Source organism: Physeter macrocephalus, chromosome 21 (genome assembly GCF_002837175.3).
Source record: "Physeter macrocephalus isolate SW-GA chromosome 21, ASM283717v5, whole genome shotgun sequence".
NCBI classification, from domain to species: Eukaryota; Metazoa; Chordata; class Mammalia; order Artiodactyla; family Physeteridae; genus Physeter; species Physeter macrocephalus.
Genome location: NC_041234.1, coordinates 118,251,413 through 118,268,805, shown reverse-complemented (window position 1 = coordinate 118,268,805; position 17,393 = coordinate 118,251,413). Strand labels below are relative to the sequence as shown.

The 17,393-nt window shown below is 48.4% G+C and overlaps 2 protein-coding genes across 12 annotated transcripts in view; both read right to left on the bottom strand.

Annotated features, from left to right (window-relative positions):
- MTMR1 (myotubularin related protein 1) overlaps positions 1–17,393 on the bottom strand; it is a 72,367-nt gene that overhangs the window by 23,480 nt on the left and 31,494 nt on the right. For 10 of the 11 annotated variants that reach the window (XM_024116728.3, XM_055081849.1, XM_055081847.1 and 7 more), the window contains 6 exons: positions 14,893–14,994; positions 14,491–14,574; positions 13,338–13,487; positions 12,331–12,519; positions 2,734–2,919; positions 2,062–2,268 (listed from right to left, as the gene is read on the bottom strand). In XM_024116728.3, coding sequence (XP_023972496.1) covers positions 2,062–2,268; positions 2,734–2,919; positions 12,331–12,519; positions 13,338–13,487; positions 14,491–14,574; positions 14,893–14,994 — 918 coding nt within the window. The remainder of the gene's footprint in view (positions 1–2,061; positions 2,269–2,733; positions 2,920–12,330; positions 12,520–13,337; positions 13,488–14,490; positions 14,575–14,892; positions 14,995–17,393) is intronic. The other variant, XM_028482612.2, reaches the window with a different exon arrangement.
- Positions 3,867–6,864, bottom strand: LOC114484702 (uncharacterized). The gene is made up of 2 exons (XM_028482625.2): positions 5,299–6,864; positions 3,867–5,182 (listed from the first exon to the last, which is right to left on the bottom strand). The coding sequence occupies exons 1-2, from the start codon at positions 5,845–5,847 to the stop codon at positions 4,967–4,969; spliced, it is 765 nt and encodes a 254-aa protein (XP_028338426.1). The 5' UTR covers positions 5,848–6,864; the 3' UTR covers positions 3,867–4,966.

Here is a 17,393-nt window from a genome sequence, read left to right as displayed (position 1 = left end):
ATATATACACTACCAAACGTAGGGTGGCTAGCTAGTGGGAAGCAGCCGCATGGCACAGGGAGATCAGCTCGGTGCTCTGTGACCACCTAGAGGGGTGGGCTAGGGAGGGTGGGAGGGAGGGAGAGGCAAGAGGGAAGAGATATGGGGACATATGTATACGTGTAACTGGTTCACTTTGTTATACAGCAGAAACTAACATACCATTGTAAAGCAATTATACTCCAATAAAGGTGTTTAAAAAAAATTAAAAGAAGAAGAAGTTGGGGCGAGAGGGAGGACCAGAAGGTAGGAGGAAATTCAGAAGGTTGTAGCCCCCTATAAGCCAAGGGAAGAAAATGTTTGCAGAAGAAGGGAGCAATGACCAGTGTCAAATGCTCAGGCCAAACAGGAGAAGCACTTGGCAGAATGGCAGCCGTTGGTGACTGTGACAAGAGCAGTGGCAGGGCGAAGGTGTGGGGCAGTGAGGAGGAAGCCTGGCTGAAGCGGGTTCAAGAGAGACCAGAAGGAGAGAAACAGTGAGAGCCAGAACGGACTAGTTTTGTGCAGATTTGTTGTAGTGGGGAGCAGATGTTCAGGGTGACACCTGGAGCGGGAAGTACAGTGAAGAGGGTTGGGTTTTAGGGTGGGATAAGTAACAGCACGTTTCTATCAATGGAAACGATCAAGGGGAGAGGGGAGATGGAGGCAGGATCCGCCCGTGAGCCGGATGACGGGACAGGTGGGCAAGGACAGAAATTGGCTTCAGGTAGGAGCTCATCCACAGAAACTCAAGGGAAGGAATAGTAGACGGACCCAGCGGGTGAGTGACTGCAGGCCTGAAACCCCTGCCTGAAGGCTGGCTGTACCCTCAATAGCTGGGTGACCTTGGCAGACAGCTCATACTCAGTTTCCCCATCTATCCATGGTAGCAGCTGCCTCGCAAGGTCACTAGAAGATTAAAACTGGAGGGTGCACAGAGCTGAGCACCACTGTGTGTCCAGCACTGCTGAAGCCCTGACCCTCAGTACCTCAGAATGTGACTGCATTGGGAGAGAACCAAATCCTTAAAGGCCCTAAGTTGAAATGAGGCTGTTCCAGTCTGACTCATGCTCTTAGAAGAAGAGGAAGTCTGGACACAGAGAGACACCAGGGATGTGTGTGCACAGAGGAAAGGCCACGTGAGGACACAGCAAGAAGGCAGCCGTCTGCAAGCCAAGGAGAGAGCCATCAGGAGAAACCAACCCTGCCAGAACCTTGATCTTGGACTTCCAGCCCCCAGAATGATGAGACAATAAATTTCTGTTGTTTAAGCCACCCAGTCTTATGGTACTTTGTATGGCAAAATCTGGTACACCAATGTTCGCAGCAGCGTTATTCACAAGCACCAACAGATGGAAATAACCCAAGTGTCCACCAACAGGTGAATGGGTAAACAAAATGCAGTATATCCACACAATGGAATACCACTCAGCCATGAAAAGGAATTACTGATAAAATTTGATAGGTTCTGTAACATGCATAAACCTCGAAAACATTGTGCTTAGTGAAATAAGCCTGCCACAGCAAGACAAATATTGTATGAGTCCACTTATGTCAGTTATCTAGAGTAGGCAAGTTCAGGGAGATGGAAAGCACATTAGTGGCTGTCAGGGGCTGGAGGGAAGAGGGAAATGAGGCGTGACTACTTAATGTGTACAGGGTGTCCTTTTGGGGGTGATGAAATGTTCTGGAACTAGATAGAGATGGTGGTTGCACAACACTGAATGCACTAAATGCCGCGGAACTATATACTTTAAGATGGTTAATTCTGTGTTATATGAATTTTACCTTAATTCTCTATAAAAATAAAGGCATACCTACATGGGAAAAAAAAAGATTGCCCTGCCAGGAACATACAATGCTGAGGTCCATGGCATTCTCTTATGGTAATTCAGGTCTCACACAGAGCACAAAGCCGTCTCCTGTGTGTGTGTGTGTGTGTGTGTGTGTGTGTGTGTGTGTGTGTGTGTGTGTGATGTGTGATGTGAATATGCATATGATATAGCAAAATAATGAAGCGTGCACCTCACTGTCTCAACTTACCAGTGCAAACCTATGTCCAAAGCTTATCCACTCCTTTTCTAGGAGAGCCTCGAACCCTTTAATGGTGCGGTAGTAACTGTCCAACAGCAGCATGGCCAGGGACGTCAGCTGCGATGTTCGGTCCCAACCGTCGCTGCAGTGCACCACCACCGACGTTTTCCCAGATTCTATTTTATCAGCAATTCTTACTGCCCCAGCAAGAAGCATCTTCAGAAAAGAAGGCACATTAAACCTGGCTACATTTAATTTCTATTACAGCAAAAAGAATTCTGTGGAGAACACTGGAAGTTCAGGTCAATGAACCAAACAAGAATGCAATCAACCTAAGAATCACTAGGAAACGTTAGTATCCGGAGGGAAAAAAGAGAAACTTACACTAAGAAAAAACTACAGTAGTAAATAGGGTCCTTTATCAACGGGCCACAAAGTACTTTGAAAACCTGATCTGAGGCAAGCATTATCGCTCTCTGTTATGTCACAAAAGCCCCCCCAACAAAGACCACAGTTTGGATGCTGCCCACGGAGACTATGAAAGCCCAAGCACACAGCAAAGATGCACTCATTTGCAATGCTAAGAAACCACCCAGATAGACAGACAGACAGATAGCTTTATGGCCCAGCTGCAGAGAAATCTTAAGCAGAAAGCACGTAAAGGACGGGCGCTCTCCGTACCCGAATGTACTCCAGCCAGTGTGTCCCGTCCACGTTGGACAGCCACCGCGCCTCGTCGATGGCCGGATACGCGATCTCCTTCAGTTTTCGCAGCGACTCTCTCATCACGTGAATGTTGTGGATCTCCAGGAACACGAGTTCTGCGTTTGGGTATGCACTTTCACTTTCATAGCCCCCACCCTTTGCCTGTGAAAACAAAAGATATACGTCACTTCATCTGAGTTAACTTTTCTGTTCTTTCTAGTGTTAACCAGATAGAGACCATTAAAGAAGCGACAGACTCATCTGTTTATAATAAGCCTCCTACATCCTTGTATGAGTTTCCCATGGCTGTTGGAACAGAGTACCACAATCTGAGTGGCTTAAAGTGACAGAAATTTCTCCTCTCTCAGTTCTAGAGGCTGGAAGTCCAAAATCAAGGTACTGGCAGGGCCGCGTTCCCTCAGAACCCTCTTGGGGAGGATCCTTCTTTGCCTCTTCCAGCTTCTGGTGGCCCCAGGTGCTTCCGGTTTATAGATACGTTAATCTCTGCCCCATCTTCACATGGCCTTCTCCTTGTGTCTGTATCTCTTCTTATAAGGACACCAGTCAGACTGGATTAGGACCCATCCTAATGCCACACGACTTCGTCTTAACTTGATTACATTTGCAAAGACCCTATTTCGAATCAGGGCCACAGTCACAGGTGCCAGGAGTTAGGACTAAAGCACATTTTTTTAATGGAAACACAGTTCAACCCACAACAATCTTCCATCACCCATCATCAGTTTTAAAAACGATCAACAACTGGATCTTACACAAGGCGAATTGGGTTTTAAAACGTTCTACCGTCTATCTGAATAAAAAAGTTGTACTGTGGACTTCCCTGGTGATGCAGTGGTTAAGAATCCGCCTGCCAGGCTTCCCTGGTGGTGCAGTGGTTGAGAGTCCACCTGCCGATGCAGGGGACACAGGTTCGTGCCCCGGTCCGGGGGGAATCCCACATGCCGCGGAGCGGCTGGGCCCGTGAGCCATGGCCGCTGGGCCTGCGCGTCCGGAGCCTGTGCTCCGCAACAGAAGAGGCCACAACAGTGAGAGGCCCACATACCGCAAAAAAAAAAAAAAAAAAAAAAAAAAAAAAAAAAAAAGAATCCGCCTGCCAATGCAGGGGACACAGGTTCGAGCCCTGGTCTGGGAAGATCCCACATGCCGCGGAGCAAGTAAGCCTGTTCGCCACAACTACTGAGCCTGCGCTCTAGAGCCCACGAGCCACAACTACTGAGCCCATGTGCCACAGATACTGAAACCCACGCACCACAATTACTGAAGCCCACACGCTCAGAGCCCGTGCTCTGCAACAAGATCAGCCACCACAATGAGAAGCCCACGCACTGCAACAAAGAGTGGCCCCCGCTCACCGCAACCAGAGAAAGCCCATGCGCTGCAACAAAGACCCAACGCAGCCAAAAATAAAAATTAAAAAAAATAAAGTTGTACTACCACAAAACTTCTATATAAAACAATCTGTAAATCCCAAACAGTGAGATTTATTTAAGTAAGTAAAATAAAGTGCAAATATAACAAAAGAGGGGGATATGGCTCACCCCTTGGTAATCTCATTAACAAAATCTGGTCTACAATTAGCTTATATTTTGCAGAGGTCAACATCCAAACACATCTCTTATGAGAATATAGAGAAATTGAAACCCTAATACATTGCTGGTAGAAATTTAAATTGTAGTCTCTGTGGGAAAAAGTTTGATGGTTCCTCAAAAAGTTAAACACGGAACTACCATCTGGTCCAGAAATTCCAACTCCCGCACAACTAAAACCAGGTATTCACATGAAAACTTGTACGCAACAAATCACAGCAGGAATATCCACAACAGGTATCAGGTGGAAGCAACCCAAATGTCCATCAACGAACGAGCGGATAAACTGTGCTGTATCCCATACAATGGACTATTTTTCAGCCACACAAAGGCATGGAGTACTGATACATGCTACAACACGGAGGGACCGTAAAAGCATCACGCCAAGTGAAAGCAGCCAGGCACATAAAACCACACAGCGTGTGATTCTATTTTTGTGAAGTGTCCAGAAGAAGGAAATCTACATGGAAAGTAAATTAGTGGTTGACAGGTGTTGGGGACAGGGGTTGGAGAGAGTGGAGGATGGGCGGCGACTGCCAGTGGGCACCGGGTTTCCATCTGGGGCTATGGAAGCGTTCTGGAATGAGACAGTGGTGACTGTCTCACAACGCTGTGAATAGACTCGAAGGCACTGAACTGTAAACTGTGGACTGGCTTTTGGAAGAGGAACAGAGCACTGGGCTTTGAGTGGTGGAGCTGTCTCGGGAGCAGGACGCACAGCTCTGGAGCACGGAAGAGGGGCAGGGCGGCGGCTCCGGGGACGGTGTCCAGGGCTCAGGGACAGCGTGTGCGGTGAGGAGAGCAGTCACGTCCAGAGCCTGTGGAAGGCCGACATTTAGGGAATGCAGAGCAAAAGAGACTGAGGAGAGCAGCCAAAGACTGGAAGATAAAGAGAAAAGGGAAGAGAGTCTTGCAGAAAGGAGAGGGTACTCACTGTGTCAAAAGCTTGCGAGGTCGTGACAAGAAGGTACTCGGTGGCCTTACCGTGAAGAGTCCTGGCCACGACGGGCACGGGGGCAGGGGAACGGTGGAGCCAGCTGCAAGGGGACGGGGACGGTGACTCCGGGGAGGGCTTATCTGCACAGCTGGGACAGACTTCACGGCAAGGAGTGGGCACAGGAGCAGGGCGGGCTGAGCTGGCAGGGGGTCGGGGGAGGACGCAGCGGGGAGGCCACCCTAGTTTCCGGGGCGTGGAGGTAGGGATGGGGTGGGGGGCAGTTCCCATTCTGAGGCTGGGTGTGTTCTGTGCAGAAGGGTCGAGGACGAGGGGCGTGCGGCAGGGCCATCCAGGAGAGAAAGAGTTGTAAAGGGCTGACCCAGCCCCTGGAGGGCCCAGGGGAGGCAGGGAGCCCGGCAGGAGCCCGGAGCCGGGGGCCCGGGACCTGAGCCTGGGGTCCTGCTCGGCGGCCCAAGTGTGGGCCTGGGGCGGGCAGGCAGGGAGGCGGGGGCAGGGGAGTGTGCCCCGAGCCCGTGCCACAGCCATGCCGGGGGACCACAGCCCAGCCACCGGGGGCGGAGCAGGGGCCGGGGACCTGCTCGGGCTCAGGAGCCACAAACACGACTGGCGGGGAAAGAAGAGAATGTCGTCATCGGGTCTGCACGCGCCTGTCCTCTGGCCGGTGCGGGATGGCGTGAGGTGCTCTCACTCAACAGAACACCCTCTGAACACAAACTGTGGCCAGAGCAGCCTAGAGCTTGGTCCTGCCTGCGTGGCAGGATGATGTTTGCATAAACGGTATCCTCGGCGCCCACTGAAGACACTGCTGGCCGAGGGGTTAAAGGCACAGGCTTTGGTGGCACGGAGCGTGGGTTCGTCATCCCAGGTCTGCCACTCAAGTAGCTATGGGTCCTCACCATCTCTCTGTGCCCAGCTTTCTCACCGGAAAGACTCCAGGGGCTCACTGTGGGGATTAAATACTAACTAAATAAACGATCTTAATGAAGGCTAATCCGTGCAAGGCTCGGTGCACGCCCCCCATACTCTGGGCACTGATGTATCATGACCTTCCCCAGCACCTACCTCGAAAAGCCCCGAGCTGGGCAGGGACCCTGTCCCCCTGAGGGAGACCTGAGGCTGGGGCAGAGGCCCCACGCCCAGATAGACCTTCAGCATGGAGGGCGTGCGTGCTCAGGGCTGGTGTTAACCAGGAGAATGTAGTTGAAGCCAGTTTGTTGCCTGGAAACTGATTACTAAAGCTCCAAACAAGACAAATGACAATCAGAAAATGGGATCATGGGAGAAAAAGAGCATGAGTGCCTACTCCGTGCTAGGACAGAGAGCAGGCACCCGGAGGTCTGGAGACAGACGAGGGGGAAGGAGGGTGAGAAGGGGCCCCACCTATACCCCAGCAGGAACAGGGGGAGGGGGCTCAGAAAGTTCTGGAAGACTTGAACCTGCTGGCCAGACCTCTCTCTATGGGGGCAAAGCAGGGTTCCAGAGTGAAGCCAGCGATGTTTGGACACTGTTCCCCACTGGCCTCCAAGTCCCCAAGGATCAGCTCATAGCAGCAGTGGCGGCAGGACCATCCTCGACCCTCAGGGAGAAGAAAGCCTAACACCCCTTGGGACGGAGGCAGCTGAAGGATGGACTCAGGGGTTCGTGATTTCAAGCCAGCTGCTCAGCGCCTGGTGAAGGCCCGCCGGGATGCCGATCCTAAGGCAGCAGGGAGGATTCCCAGGTGAGAAAAGCAAAGCCTCAGAGAAGGCTGGCAACTCCCAAAGGCCAAAGGCAGCAAGTGGCAGGACAGGTTTCCCAAGCCCTCAGACTCCGAAGTCCACACACCTCCCCCCGTTGCAGACTGAGCGCTTGAATCCCCCCCAAATCCCATGCTGAAACCTGAATTCCTGATGGGATGGTGTTAGAATGTGTGGCCTCTGGGAAAGATCAGGTGATGAAGGAGGAGGCCTCATGATGGGATTCGTGCCCTTCTCAGAAGAGACGGCACAGAGCTCGCCCTTTTCTGCTCTGGCAGTGTGAGGACACGGCAAGAACGGGGCTGTCTACAGCCAGGAAGCGGGCTCTCACCACGCACTGAATCTGCTGGTGCCTTGACCTTAGACTTCCAGCTTCCAGAGCTTTGAGAAATAAATATTGCTGTTTATACGCTACCCAGCCTATGATACTTAGTTACAGCTGTCCAAGCTAAGACACCCCTCCCCCTAGTTCTCTCCTGGACACTCCTCCTCTCCTGGCATCTGGGACCTCTCCCTTCCGCTCTGCGGTCTCCTCCCGACCACCTGGAGCACCCTTTCCTTCACTGAGTTCCTCTCTTACCCTCCACAGACAGCATTTCAGGTGGTCTGGTGCCTGGCCCCGCTCACATGACCTAGGCTCCTTAGGTAACTTCATCCCCTCCCCTCCAAGGCTGCAACCTCCACTCGACCTCCAACCTGACCTTATTCTGAGCTCCAGAGCTTTATCGTCCCCACACAGGCTCCTCAACTGCAACAGGTTAAAATGACATTCCTTGCCTGCACGTTCACTTTCTCAAGAAGAAAGCTGACTTGAAAAGCTCCATAATGGAGTCTGGACATTTGAATTAACATACAATGCCACTCACCATCGGGTCCTCCATTGAGAGATGACCCCGCCCACCAGCCAGCAGCTCTTTGTTCCAGTCGGGGAGCAGCTACTGTGTGACGGCCCAGTTCTGGGGATCCAGCTGTGCTCAAGATCCTCCAGTCCCTGCTGTCACGTGGCCTATGGTCGAGGGGCAAGACGCGCACTGAATGAGGAACCCGCCGCGTGCTGAGGGCCACAGAAAGGAAAGAGCAGAGCGCCACAGCACGGGAGACTTCCGCTCATCTGGAGAGACCGCCCTGGGGAAGTGACATTCGAAGTGCCATCCGAAGGACGGGGCAGTGGTTAGCTACGTGGGCAGAGGCTGGGAGATGACACTGGGATATGCTTAAGGAGCTGAAAGACACCTGTCATAGCTGGGAGGTGGGCCTGGGAGGTGTGGCGAGGCCGAAAGGAAAGAGCCCGCTGCTTGGAGGGCTTCAGAGGCCCTGTTCAGGAACTGGATGTCACTGCCTCAAAGCACTAAGGGCGCGCACAGAGCTGGACCTTTAGAAAATCACTCTGGCCATGATGTGGAGACAGGACTGAAGGGAACCTCTACAAAGTACCAGCAAACTGAATCCAGCAGCATATTAAGGAAATTATACATCATGACCAAGTGGGATTTATCCCAGAAACGTAAGGGGGTTATATGAGTTTCCGAGGCCTGCAGTAACAAAGTACCACAAAGCAGGTGACTTAAAACGACAGAGATTGATTCCCTCACAGCTCTGGAGGCTGGAAGTCCAAGATGGAGTTATTGGCAGGGTTAGTTCCTTCCGGAGGCTCTGGTTTCCGGTGGCTGCCGGCAATCCTGGGGGCTGCTTAGCATGTAGCTGCATGACTCCAATCTTGGCCTTCATCGTCACATGGCCACCTTTCCTCTGTGTCTCTACATCACCGTCTTATCAGGACACGAATCATTGGATTTAGGGTCCACCCTACCCCAGTCTGACCTCGTCTTAACTAATTACGTCTGCAAAGACCCCATTTCCAAGTAAGGTCACGTTCTGAGGTCCCAGATGATCATGAATTTGGGGGAGATGCTATTCATTCCACTACAGTAGTCTACCTACAAAAATCAGCCAATGTAATACACCACATTACCGGAATGAAGGGGGAAAAAAAACCACACGACCATCTCAATTGATACAGAAAAGGCCTCTGAAAATCCAATACCCTTTCATGATAAAACCATTCAACAAACTAATAGAGGGGAATTTTTTTAACCTGATAAGGGCATGTATGACAAACCCTCAGCTAATATACCCAGTGGTGAAAGACTGAAAGCTTTCCCCTTAAGATTAGGAACAAAACAAGGATTCCTGCTTTCACCACTTCTACTCAACATGGCCCTAGAGAGTAAGTACCCTGCTGGCTGCTAGATGGGATTCTGCCAGATTCATGACTTGCCTAATAAAGCCAAACAGACCTTCAAAAAAAAAAAAAGCAAAACATGGTACTTGAGGTTCTTGCCAGGGAATTAGGCAAGAAGAAGAAATAAAACACATGCAGATTGGAAAGTAAGAAGTAAAACTCTCTCTACTTGCGGATGACATGATACATATAGAAGAGCTAATGGGGACTTGGACAGATAACTATCCTTGTCTGGTTCCTAGGCACATACACCACTATAGTTAACATCATTCTTGACATGCAGTTTGGTGTCCTGCTCCTGTCTCCTCTGCATGGGATAAAATATAATGCACTGCCCTTGCTCTACTGGATGTTTAGAGAGTGCCTCTGTGAATGTAGCCTTTCTCATTTTTTTTTCTTTTTTTATTTCCTGGGGACAGTACTACCGTGGTGACAGGAAGTACGCAGAGACGGAGAAACACTGACAGGGGTCACTGATCCGCCAGGCGTGGGGAGCAAGGGGAGCTGATTAAGGATGACTCCCCGTGGTAGGCTGAAGAATGCCGCCTTCCCCCCTCCCCACAAAGATATCCACACCAAATCCCCGGCAACTGTGAATGTGACTTTTTTTGGAAAAAAAAAAAAAAAAAAAAAAAGGGACTTTGCAGATGTGATTAAGGTTCTTGAGATGAAGTGAGAATACTGGGTTATCTTGGGTGGGCCCTAAATGCCATCCCAAGTGCCTCTGGAAGAGAGAGGAGGAGAAGACCCAGAGACACAATGAGGGGGAGGCCGTGGGAAGACAGGGACAGGGACTGGAGGGCGGTTGCCATGTGCACAGAGGAGCCACCAGAAGCCCCAAAACGCAGGAATGGATCTCCCCGGAAGCCTTCCGAAGGAGCACAGTGCTGCCAGATCCCGGAACCATGCGAGAATAAACGTGTGCTGTTTTAAGCCACCAAGTTTGTGGTCATTGGTTCAGCACCTCAGGAAACTCACACGCCGCCCATCTTTCTCCCCACCCTGGTCCTCTCCCAGCTTCCCCGACTCAGTAGCTGACACCGCCACTCACTGCCAGGCCAGCCCCCGGGGCAGGGCGGGGCTAGCCTCTCAGCATCCTATACTGGTACACCGGCACTGTGCATTCTCCTCACCCAATTTCAATCCTTACGCAGCCCTCTACACGAGACACTGTCACCTCCCCTGTTACAGAAGAGGCTTCTGGAGAGGTTAAGTAACTTGCTCAGGGTTCTACCGAGCACTAGGTGGCAGAGCAGGGAGGAAACCCCACACGTAACTGAACACAAAGCTGAGGGTTCTCACTACCCTGTCTCTTAGGCTGGTCTGGATACACTGACGTTTCGTTACCTGGGAGACAGCCAAGAGGGGTGCCAACCAGACGACGGGATGGAAATCCCATCTGGACCTCAGGAGGAATCACAGCGGGATAGAAACTTGGGTGGCAAACTGAACACATAGTGAGTGTTGAGAATCAGGGCACTGGAGGAGATGGCCCAGCGAGGTTGGGCAAAGGAGAAAAGAGGACCCCAGACTGGGTTCCAGGCGTGCCGCCATCTGCCAGTTGGGAAGAGGGAGAGGCAGCGGTGAAGGAGGCTGAGCCGGCCAGGGGGCAGAGAGGGAGTGGTCCAGGGCAGAGATGTCATGAGAGTCGAGAGAATGGGGCCGTCCACTCCGGGTCGGTAGCAGAGATGGCGAACTTGACCCAAAAGCTTTCTCTGGGACAGGCACCCACGCAACCTTCACATCCACTGTGTGCTGCCACTCCCAGTTCAGATGAGGCGATCGTGGCCTAGAGAGATGCAGTAACTGGCCACGGTCAGGTACAAACAGCCACGCTGCCTCTACGCTCCCACGGAGCACGCTGGACGCCCCCCGCCACCCCGCCTCATGGTGGGGGCCGCCTGGCCCATGGCAGGCACGTGCCTCAAGGGCCATGGGCGCACCTGACGGCTTGTTTGCTCTTTGAAGTAGGAGGGAAGGGATCCTCCCGAGAGCGAGACAGGGGACGCAAGACGCTGGCTCTTTGGAGATTGTGGTCAACGATGGAATCATCAGTGAGCAAAGAAGGGGCACAAGCTGCCAAGAGAAACAAAGACCCGCAAGCACTGCTTAGGGGGACACGGCGGGGGAGCCCTCAGACACCCCCCTTCTTGCCATTCTCGTGAATGACATGCTCTGGCACACCGCCGAATGGGTCCCGTGCTGTCTAGAATGCCCTGCCCGTCTCTTCCCGCTGATCATCCAGGGCCAGCTCAAATGTCACCTCCTCTGTGAAGCCTCGCCCAGCGGCACGAGCTCCCCCGGAACACTGAGCTGACACCTCCTACATGTAGCCTTGTCTGTCCTGGTGTTTCCCCCAGCACCTTGTCCCTAGTACATGCTCATTGCATGTTTATTACCCGAGCGTCACCTTACAGGTAGGCATGAGATGGTAAGGGCTGTCCCCACCATCCTCATACCTGAAATTCCTTGTGGAGGGGTCAGGACTCTGACTGCCAGAGGCCTGCCTGCAGGACCACACTCTCAGCAAGTCATTTGTGGGAAACAGAAATGACGCCGTTCAGAGCCCTTCCCGTTGGAAAGCGGGTACTGGAGGCTTGACCGCACAGCCTGGGCCGCTTCAGCTGGTGGGGATCACGTGGGAGCTGGGTGCGGATGGCAACTTCGTGTATCTGCCTTGTTTCACATAGATGACTCCATTCTAACAGAACTTCAGGCAGATATGAATTAATCAAGTAATCACCATAGTTCACAGGTTAAAGGGACTTCCAAGGGCCTCATGATCCTTTCGTTAAAATACTAACTAGATTCTCTAGGCGATCATTCTCTTTCTGGGTCTTTACTGAATTAGTTCAGCAGACAGGATTGTGGAGGGGCAATGAGACGACAGGATTCCCGAGGGCTAGGGACCCAGGAGGCCCAGCTGTGGGCTACCCCGCAAGAGTCCACCTTCACTGGGCTATTTGAACGGCATGATGATTTACAAACAGTACAGAAGAAAAGCTTCTGCAGCAGTTATCGGTAATGTACCTTGTTGGTGCTGGCGACCTTGTTTTGCCGGGCATCAAAGATGATGAGTTTGTGAGCCTGCGCATTAGCATCCATTATCGTTTGCAAGTACTTCTCATCTTCCTTGCAACGTTTATCATTGGGACCCACAAGTGGCTGGCTGCAACGGGTAATCGTTGCCTGACTTTCTGGATGAATCCAGGACAACACCTAGTGTTTGAAAGCCATAAATATTAGTACGGTCCTAAACTAATACGTGCTCTAATGACCAGGTAGTGAAAACAAGTTCTCTTCTCAAGCACAGCTGCTTCTGCATATTTTCCTCAAAGGGGAGGAGTCAGCCTGAGGACAGCGTGAGAGTGGCCCTGGGACTCAATGTCTGGGTCAGGCTGAAAGAAGTCTGACTAAATGAGCTCTAAGAATCCCCGTCTACCTTTAAAATTCTATGATTCTAAGAAAACCAGAGACTAAGTCAAACTATGAATGACATCAAGCCCCATTTCTATTAGATTGACTAGTTTTATATTGTCTCCTAATTTAAAAACACCTTTGGATCTCAACAGTGGCGTACGTGGCCGTACGAGGACAAAGTAAATATACAGTCTCTTACTGAAATCTAAAGCTAAGCCCCCAAACCTCCCATTTTCCTCCAGCAGCCAAGTGACTCAGGGTTACGCCAGAGCACAAACTCGGGGCTCAAAAACTTTCGCTCCCTGCTTCACTGTGGTGGTAGAATCCTGGGTGTACACATATATCCAAACTCATCAGACTGTATCCATTAAACACATGGAGTTTTTTTTTTTTAATATATCAACAAAGCTGTTTAAAAAACTTCACCCCCTGCTGGCTGCTGTCTACTTTTGCAATGGTGCCCCTTCCAGTATAGGTAGAGCCTTGCACTCAGTATCTAAGAAAGAATGCATTTTCTCGAGGATGAGTCACTAACTTTTTTTTCTGTCTTGCTTTTTTTCCATGTTAGATTGAATACAGTATACGTTTATATCTAAATGACAATGTTTATTACTTACCGGGATTCTGCCTTTTGCTCGAAATGCTGCCACTTTTGAAAGGTCGTCATCTTTTACACTAGTTGGCACGACAATGATGGCGGGGTAGGTGTCACAGAGCTCATAATTACTGTTTACTTTGGATATTTTCCAACTCTCATTTGGCAAGCCCTGCAGGGTGTCAGAGGAAAGTCAGGGGGAGGAGAGGAGCACACCTTTTTACACTTTCAAAAAGTACTAAGCATGAACCACATCCATTTCTTCTTTTTTTTCAAAAATTTATTTATTTATTAATTTTGGGGGCCATGGCATGTGGGATCTTCGCTCCCCGACCAGGGATCAAACCCGAGCCCCCTGCAGTGGAAGCGCGGAGTCTTAACCACTTGACCGCTAGGGAAGTCCCCATTTCTTATTTTCTACTACAATCCATTTGTAATTCATTGTTCATTGCTACTTAAAAGTTTAAATATACATTTATTTAATATAACCCATTTCCTACCTAACTCATTTTTTAAAAAAAACCTAATGAAGCATAATTTCCAAACATACTAAAACATGAAAATTGTATACTTGAATCCCAGTCGTATGCATTTCTTGTCATGTTTTCTATAACAAATGAGCATAGTGCTGTTCTTAAAAATACCCATGGAAGTCATTTAGAGACGCAGAAAGTTCTTAAAAATGTCTAAAATAAGGAATATAAAATCACCATACCAAATATAAGGTGCAGGCAAAGAGCAAATGTCATGAAAATCATGTCTTATTGGAATATCTTCAGACTAACAATGCACTAAAGAGCTTCTAGGTATAGGAACACCTCATTGGACTGAGGTAGCCAAGCCATATACTTAAAATCTAATTTAAACCATTGGTTTTGATCCTTACTCATCAATTTGCTACCAGAATATCTAATAAAAACCATCTGGCTGGTTTGGTTTGTCAACCCCCGTCCCTGTACTCCACTTGCACTCTGGAAAAAGGAAGAACAAACAGTGCCATAACCAAAGGTTTGGTATGGGGAGAACGGACATCCAGAGCTGAAGAACCCACAAGCTAGGTGAGTTACACCCATGGACAACTTGTTTCAAAAGGTTTCTCCTCCACTACATTTCTACCCTTTTAGGAAAAAGATGCTCAACCTATTATTTTCCGATTGATAAGCAACACACTTTACCTGTCTTTTATATTCAGATACTGGATCATAAACTTTCCATCCATTCACTGGAAATTTTTCTTTATAGTTGAATGCAAACAGTGTCTGGATACAAAACCACAAAATACATATGTCAGCATTTCTTTGCTATGTCATATGCCCACTATTAAAGCTTGTCATTCAGTTATGAGATGAATGTATTAAGATTCCTACTTGAATCTGTAAATTTTGAAGCAACAAATTGGCAGTTTTCTTCATCCTACACAGAACTGACAAATTTTAAATATTCTAATATTAGTTACCAACAGAGAGAAAAGAGATAAAGGAAACCTCTGGAAGAAAGAATAGTTAAACACGAAATTTTTAGACCTCTACGAAAGCATTTACACCCACACATAAAAAGATCTACTTTGGTGTACTTACCTGCCCATTGGAAAGAGGAAATGCATGTTTGTTGAGGTTTTCAAATATCCCTAGTTTACTCTGTTCTTCTTGTTTATAAGCAAGTCGCAAGTTCCTCATATCCTGTTAAACAATTAGCAAAACTCGTTTATTCAACATGCATTGAGTACCTAACGAAGTAGACACCACGCTATGAAGAGATAAATAAAATATTTTTATTCATTTCTCATGAAATATAGTCGGCCCTCCCTATCTGCAGGCTCCACATCCACAGATTCAACCAAGCACGGATTGAAAACACTGGGGGGAAAAGGTTCCAGAAAGTTCCAAAACACAAAACTTGAATTAGCAGAGGGCCAACAACTACCTACATAGCATTGACATTGTATTAGGTATTATAAATAATCTAGAGATAATTTAAAGTACACAGGAGGATGTGCGTAGGCTGTATACAAATACTAACGCCATTTTATATAAGGGGACTTAAGCGCCCCAGATTTTGGTATCTGCTGGGGGGAGGGGCGTGTCCTGTAACCAATCACCAGTGGATACCGAGGCAATTCGCAAAGCACCTCCAACAAGATAATAAAAGATTAAGTGAGGAAACTGGAACAAAGGGGACGTGTTGGGGAAAAACCTTATCAGATGGAACCAGGAATAAGGTTAGTACATAAAAGACATGCCATCAAGTCCTGTGCACTTACTTGCTAAAGGTGTGCCATAGAATCAATCAGTTGTGGGCTTTAAGCTGCTAAAAGAGTCAATTACGGAATTCACACCATCCATCAAATAGAAATGCGACAGAGGTTTCTCCTCTGAACTCAAAGCAAGGACTCTGTGTCATGTACGGCCCTCAGTGACTTCCTTACAGAAATTATAATGCTGTTTCTCAAGACTGGTTTCTGAAAGCACCCTGCCATGCGAGCTGCCGGCCCAAAGCTCAAGTGGAAGTTGTCACGAGCAGTGCCAACGAGGTGGCTCTGACGGTGCAGTTTCTTCCTGGGACTGATCTGAGCACTACCCCCTGACCTTTCCAAAAATATGTCGTTAGCTAAACACAAAAATCTCAGTCTTCTTTAACCTTACATCAAATTTGGAAATAAATATGACCGCAAACAAATTAAAGCAAGGGCAATAGGGGAAGTGAGGAAGTTATTGTGATATTATTTGTCACAGCAAAAGAATGGAAATACTAACCTAAATGTCCATCAATACACAGGGTCTGGCTAGAGATTACTACAAGCTACTCTATGCCAATAAAATGGACAACCTGGAAGAAATGGACAAATTCTTAGAAATGCACAACCTTCTGAGACTGAACCAGGAAGAAACAGAAAATATGAACAGACCAATCGGAAGCACTGAAATTGAAACTGTGACTAAAACTCTTCCAACAAACAGAAGCCCAGGACCAGGGGGCTTCCCGGGCGAATTCTATGAAACATTTAGAGAAGAGCTAACACCTATCCCTTTCAAACTCTTCCAAATATAGCAGAGGGAGGAACACTCCCAAACTCATTCTACGAGGCCACCATCACCCTGATACCAAAACCAGACAAAGACGTCACAAAGAAAGGAAACTACAGGCCGATATCGCTGATGAACATAGACGCAAAAATCCTCAACAAAATACCAGCAAACAGAATCCAACGGCACGTGAAAAGGATCATACACCGTGATCAAGTGGGGTTTATCCCAGGAAGGCAAGGATTCTTCAATATATGCAAATCAATCAACGTGATACACCATATCAACAAACTGAAGGAGAAAAACCATATGATCATCTCAACAGATGCAGAGAAAGCTTTCGACAAAATTCAACACCCATTTATGATAAAAACCGGCCAGAAAGTAGACACAGAGGGAACTTACCTCAACAAAATAAAGGCCATATGTGACAAACCCACAGCCAACATCGTCCTCAGTGGTGAAAAACTAAAACCACTTCCACTAAGATCAGGCACAAGACCAGGTTGCCCACTCTCACCACTCTTATTCCACATAGTTTTGGAAGTTTTAGCCACAGCAATCAGAGAAGAAAAAGGAATAAAAGGAATCCAAATTGGAAAAGAAGAAGTAAAGCTGTCACTGTTTGCAGATGGCATGACCCTCTACATAGAGAATCCTAAAGATGCTACCAGAAAACTACTAGAGCTAATCAATGAATTTGGTAAAGTAGCAGGATACAAAATTAATGCACAGAAATCTCTAGCATTCCTATACACTAATGATGAAAAATCTGAAAGTGAAATTAAGAAAACACTCCCATTTACCACTGCAACAGAAAGAATAAAATATCTAGGAATAAACCTACCTAAGGAGACAAAAGACCCGTATGCAGACAATTATAAGACACTGATGAAAGAAACTAAAGATAATACAAGTAGAGGGAGAGATATACCATGTTCTTGGATCGGAAGAATAAACATTGTGAAAATGACTCTACTACCCAAAGCAATCTACAGATTCAATGCAATCCCTATCAAACTACCAGTGGCACTTTTCACAGAACTAGAACAAAA

What these genes read in the sequence shown, in the direction of transcription:
- LOC114484702 (XM_028482625.2), bottom strand. Translation starts at nt 5,847, where the DNA reads ATGGCTGTGGCACGGGCTCGGGGCACACTCCCCTGCCCCCGCCTCCCT. An exon ending in CCTCGCAAGCTTTTGACACA is followed by an intron (nt 5,183 to 5,298) that starts GTGAGTACCCTC and finishes GGCCTTCCACAG; the next exon opens with GCTCTGGACGTGACTGCTCT.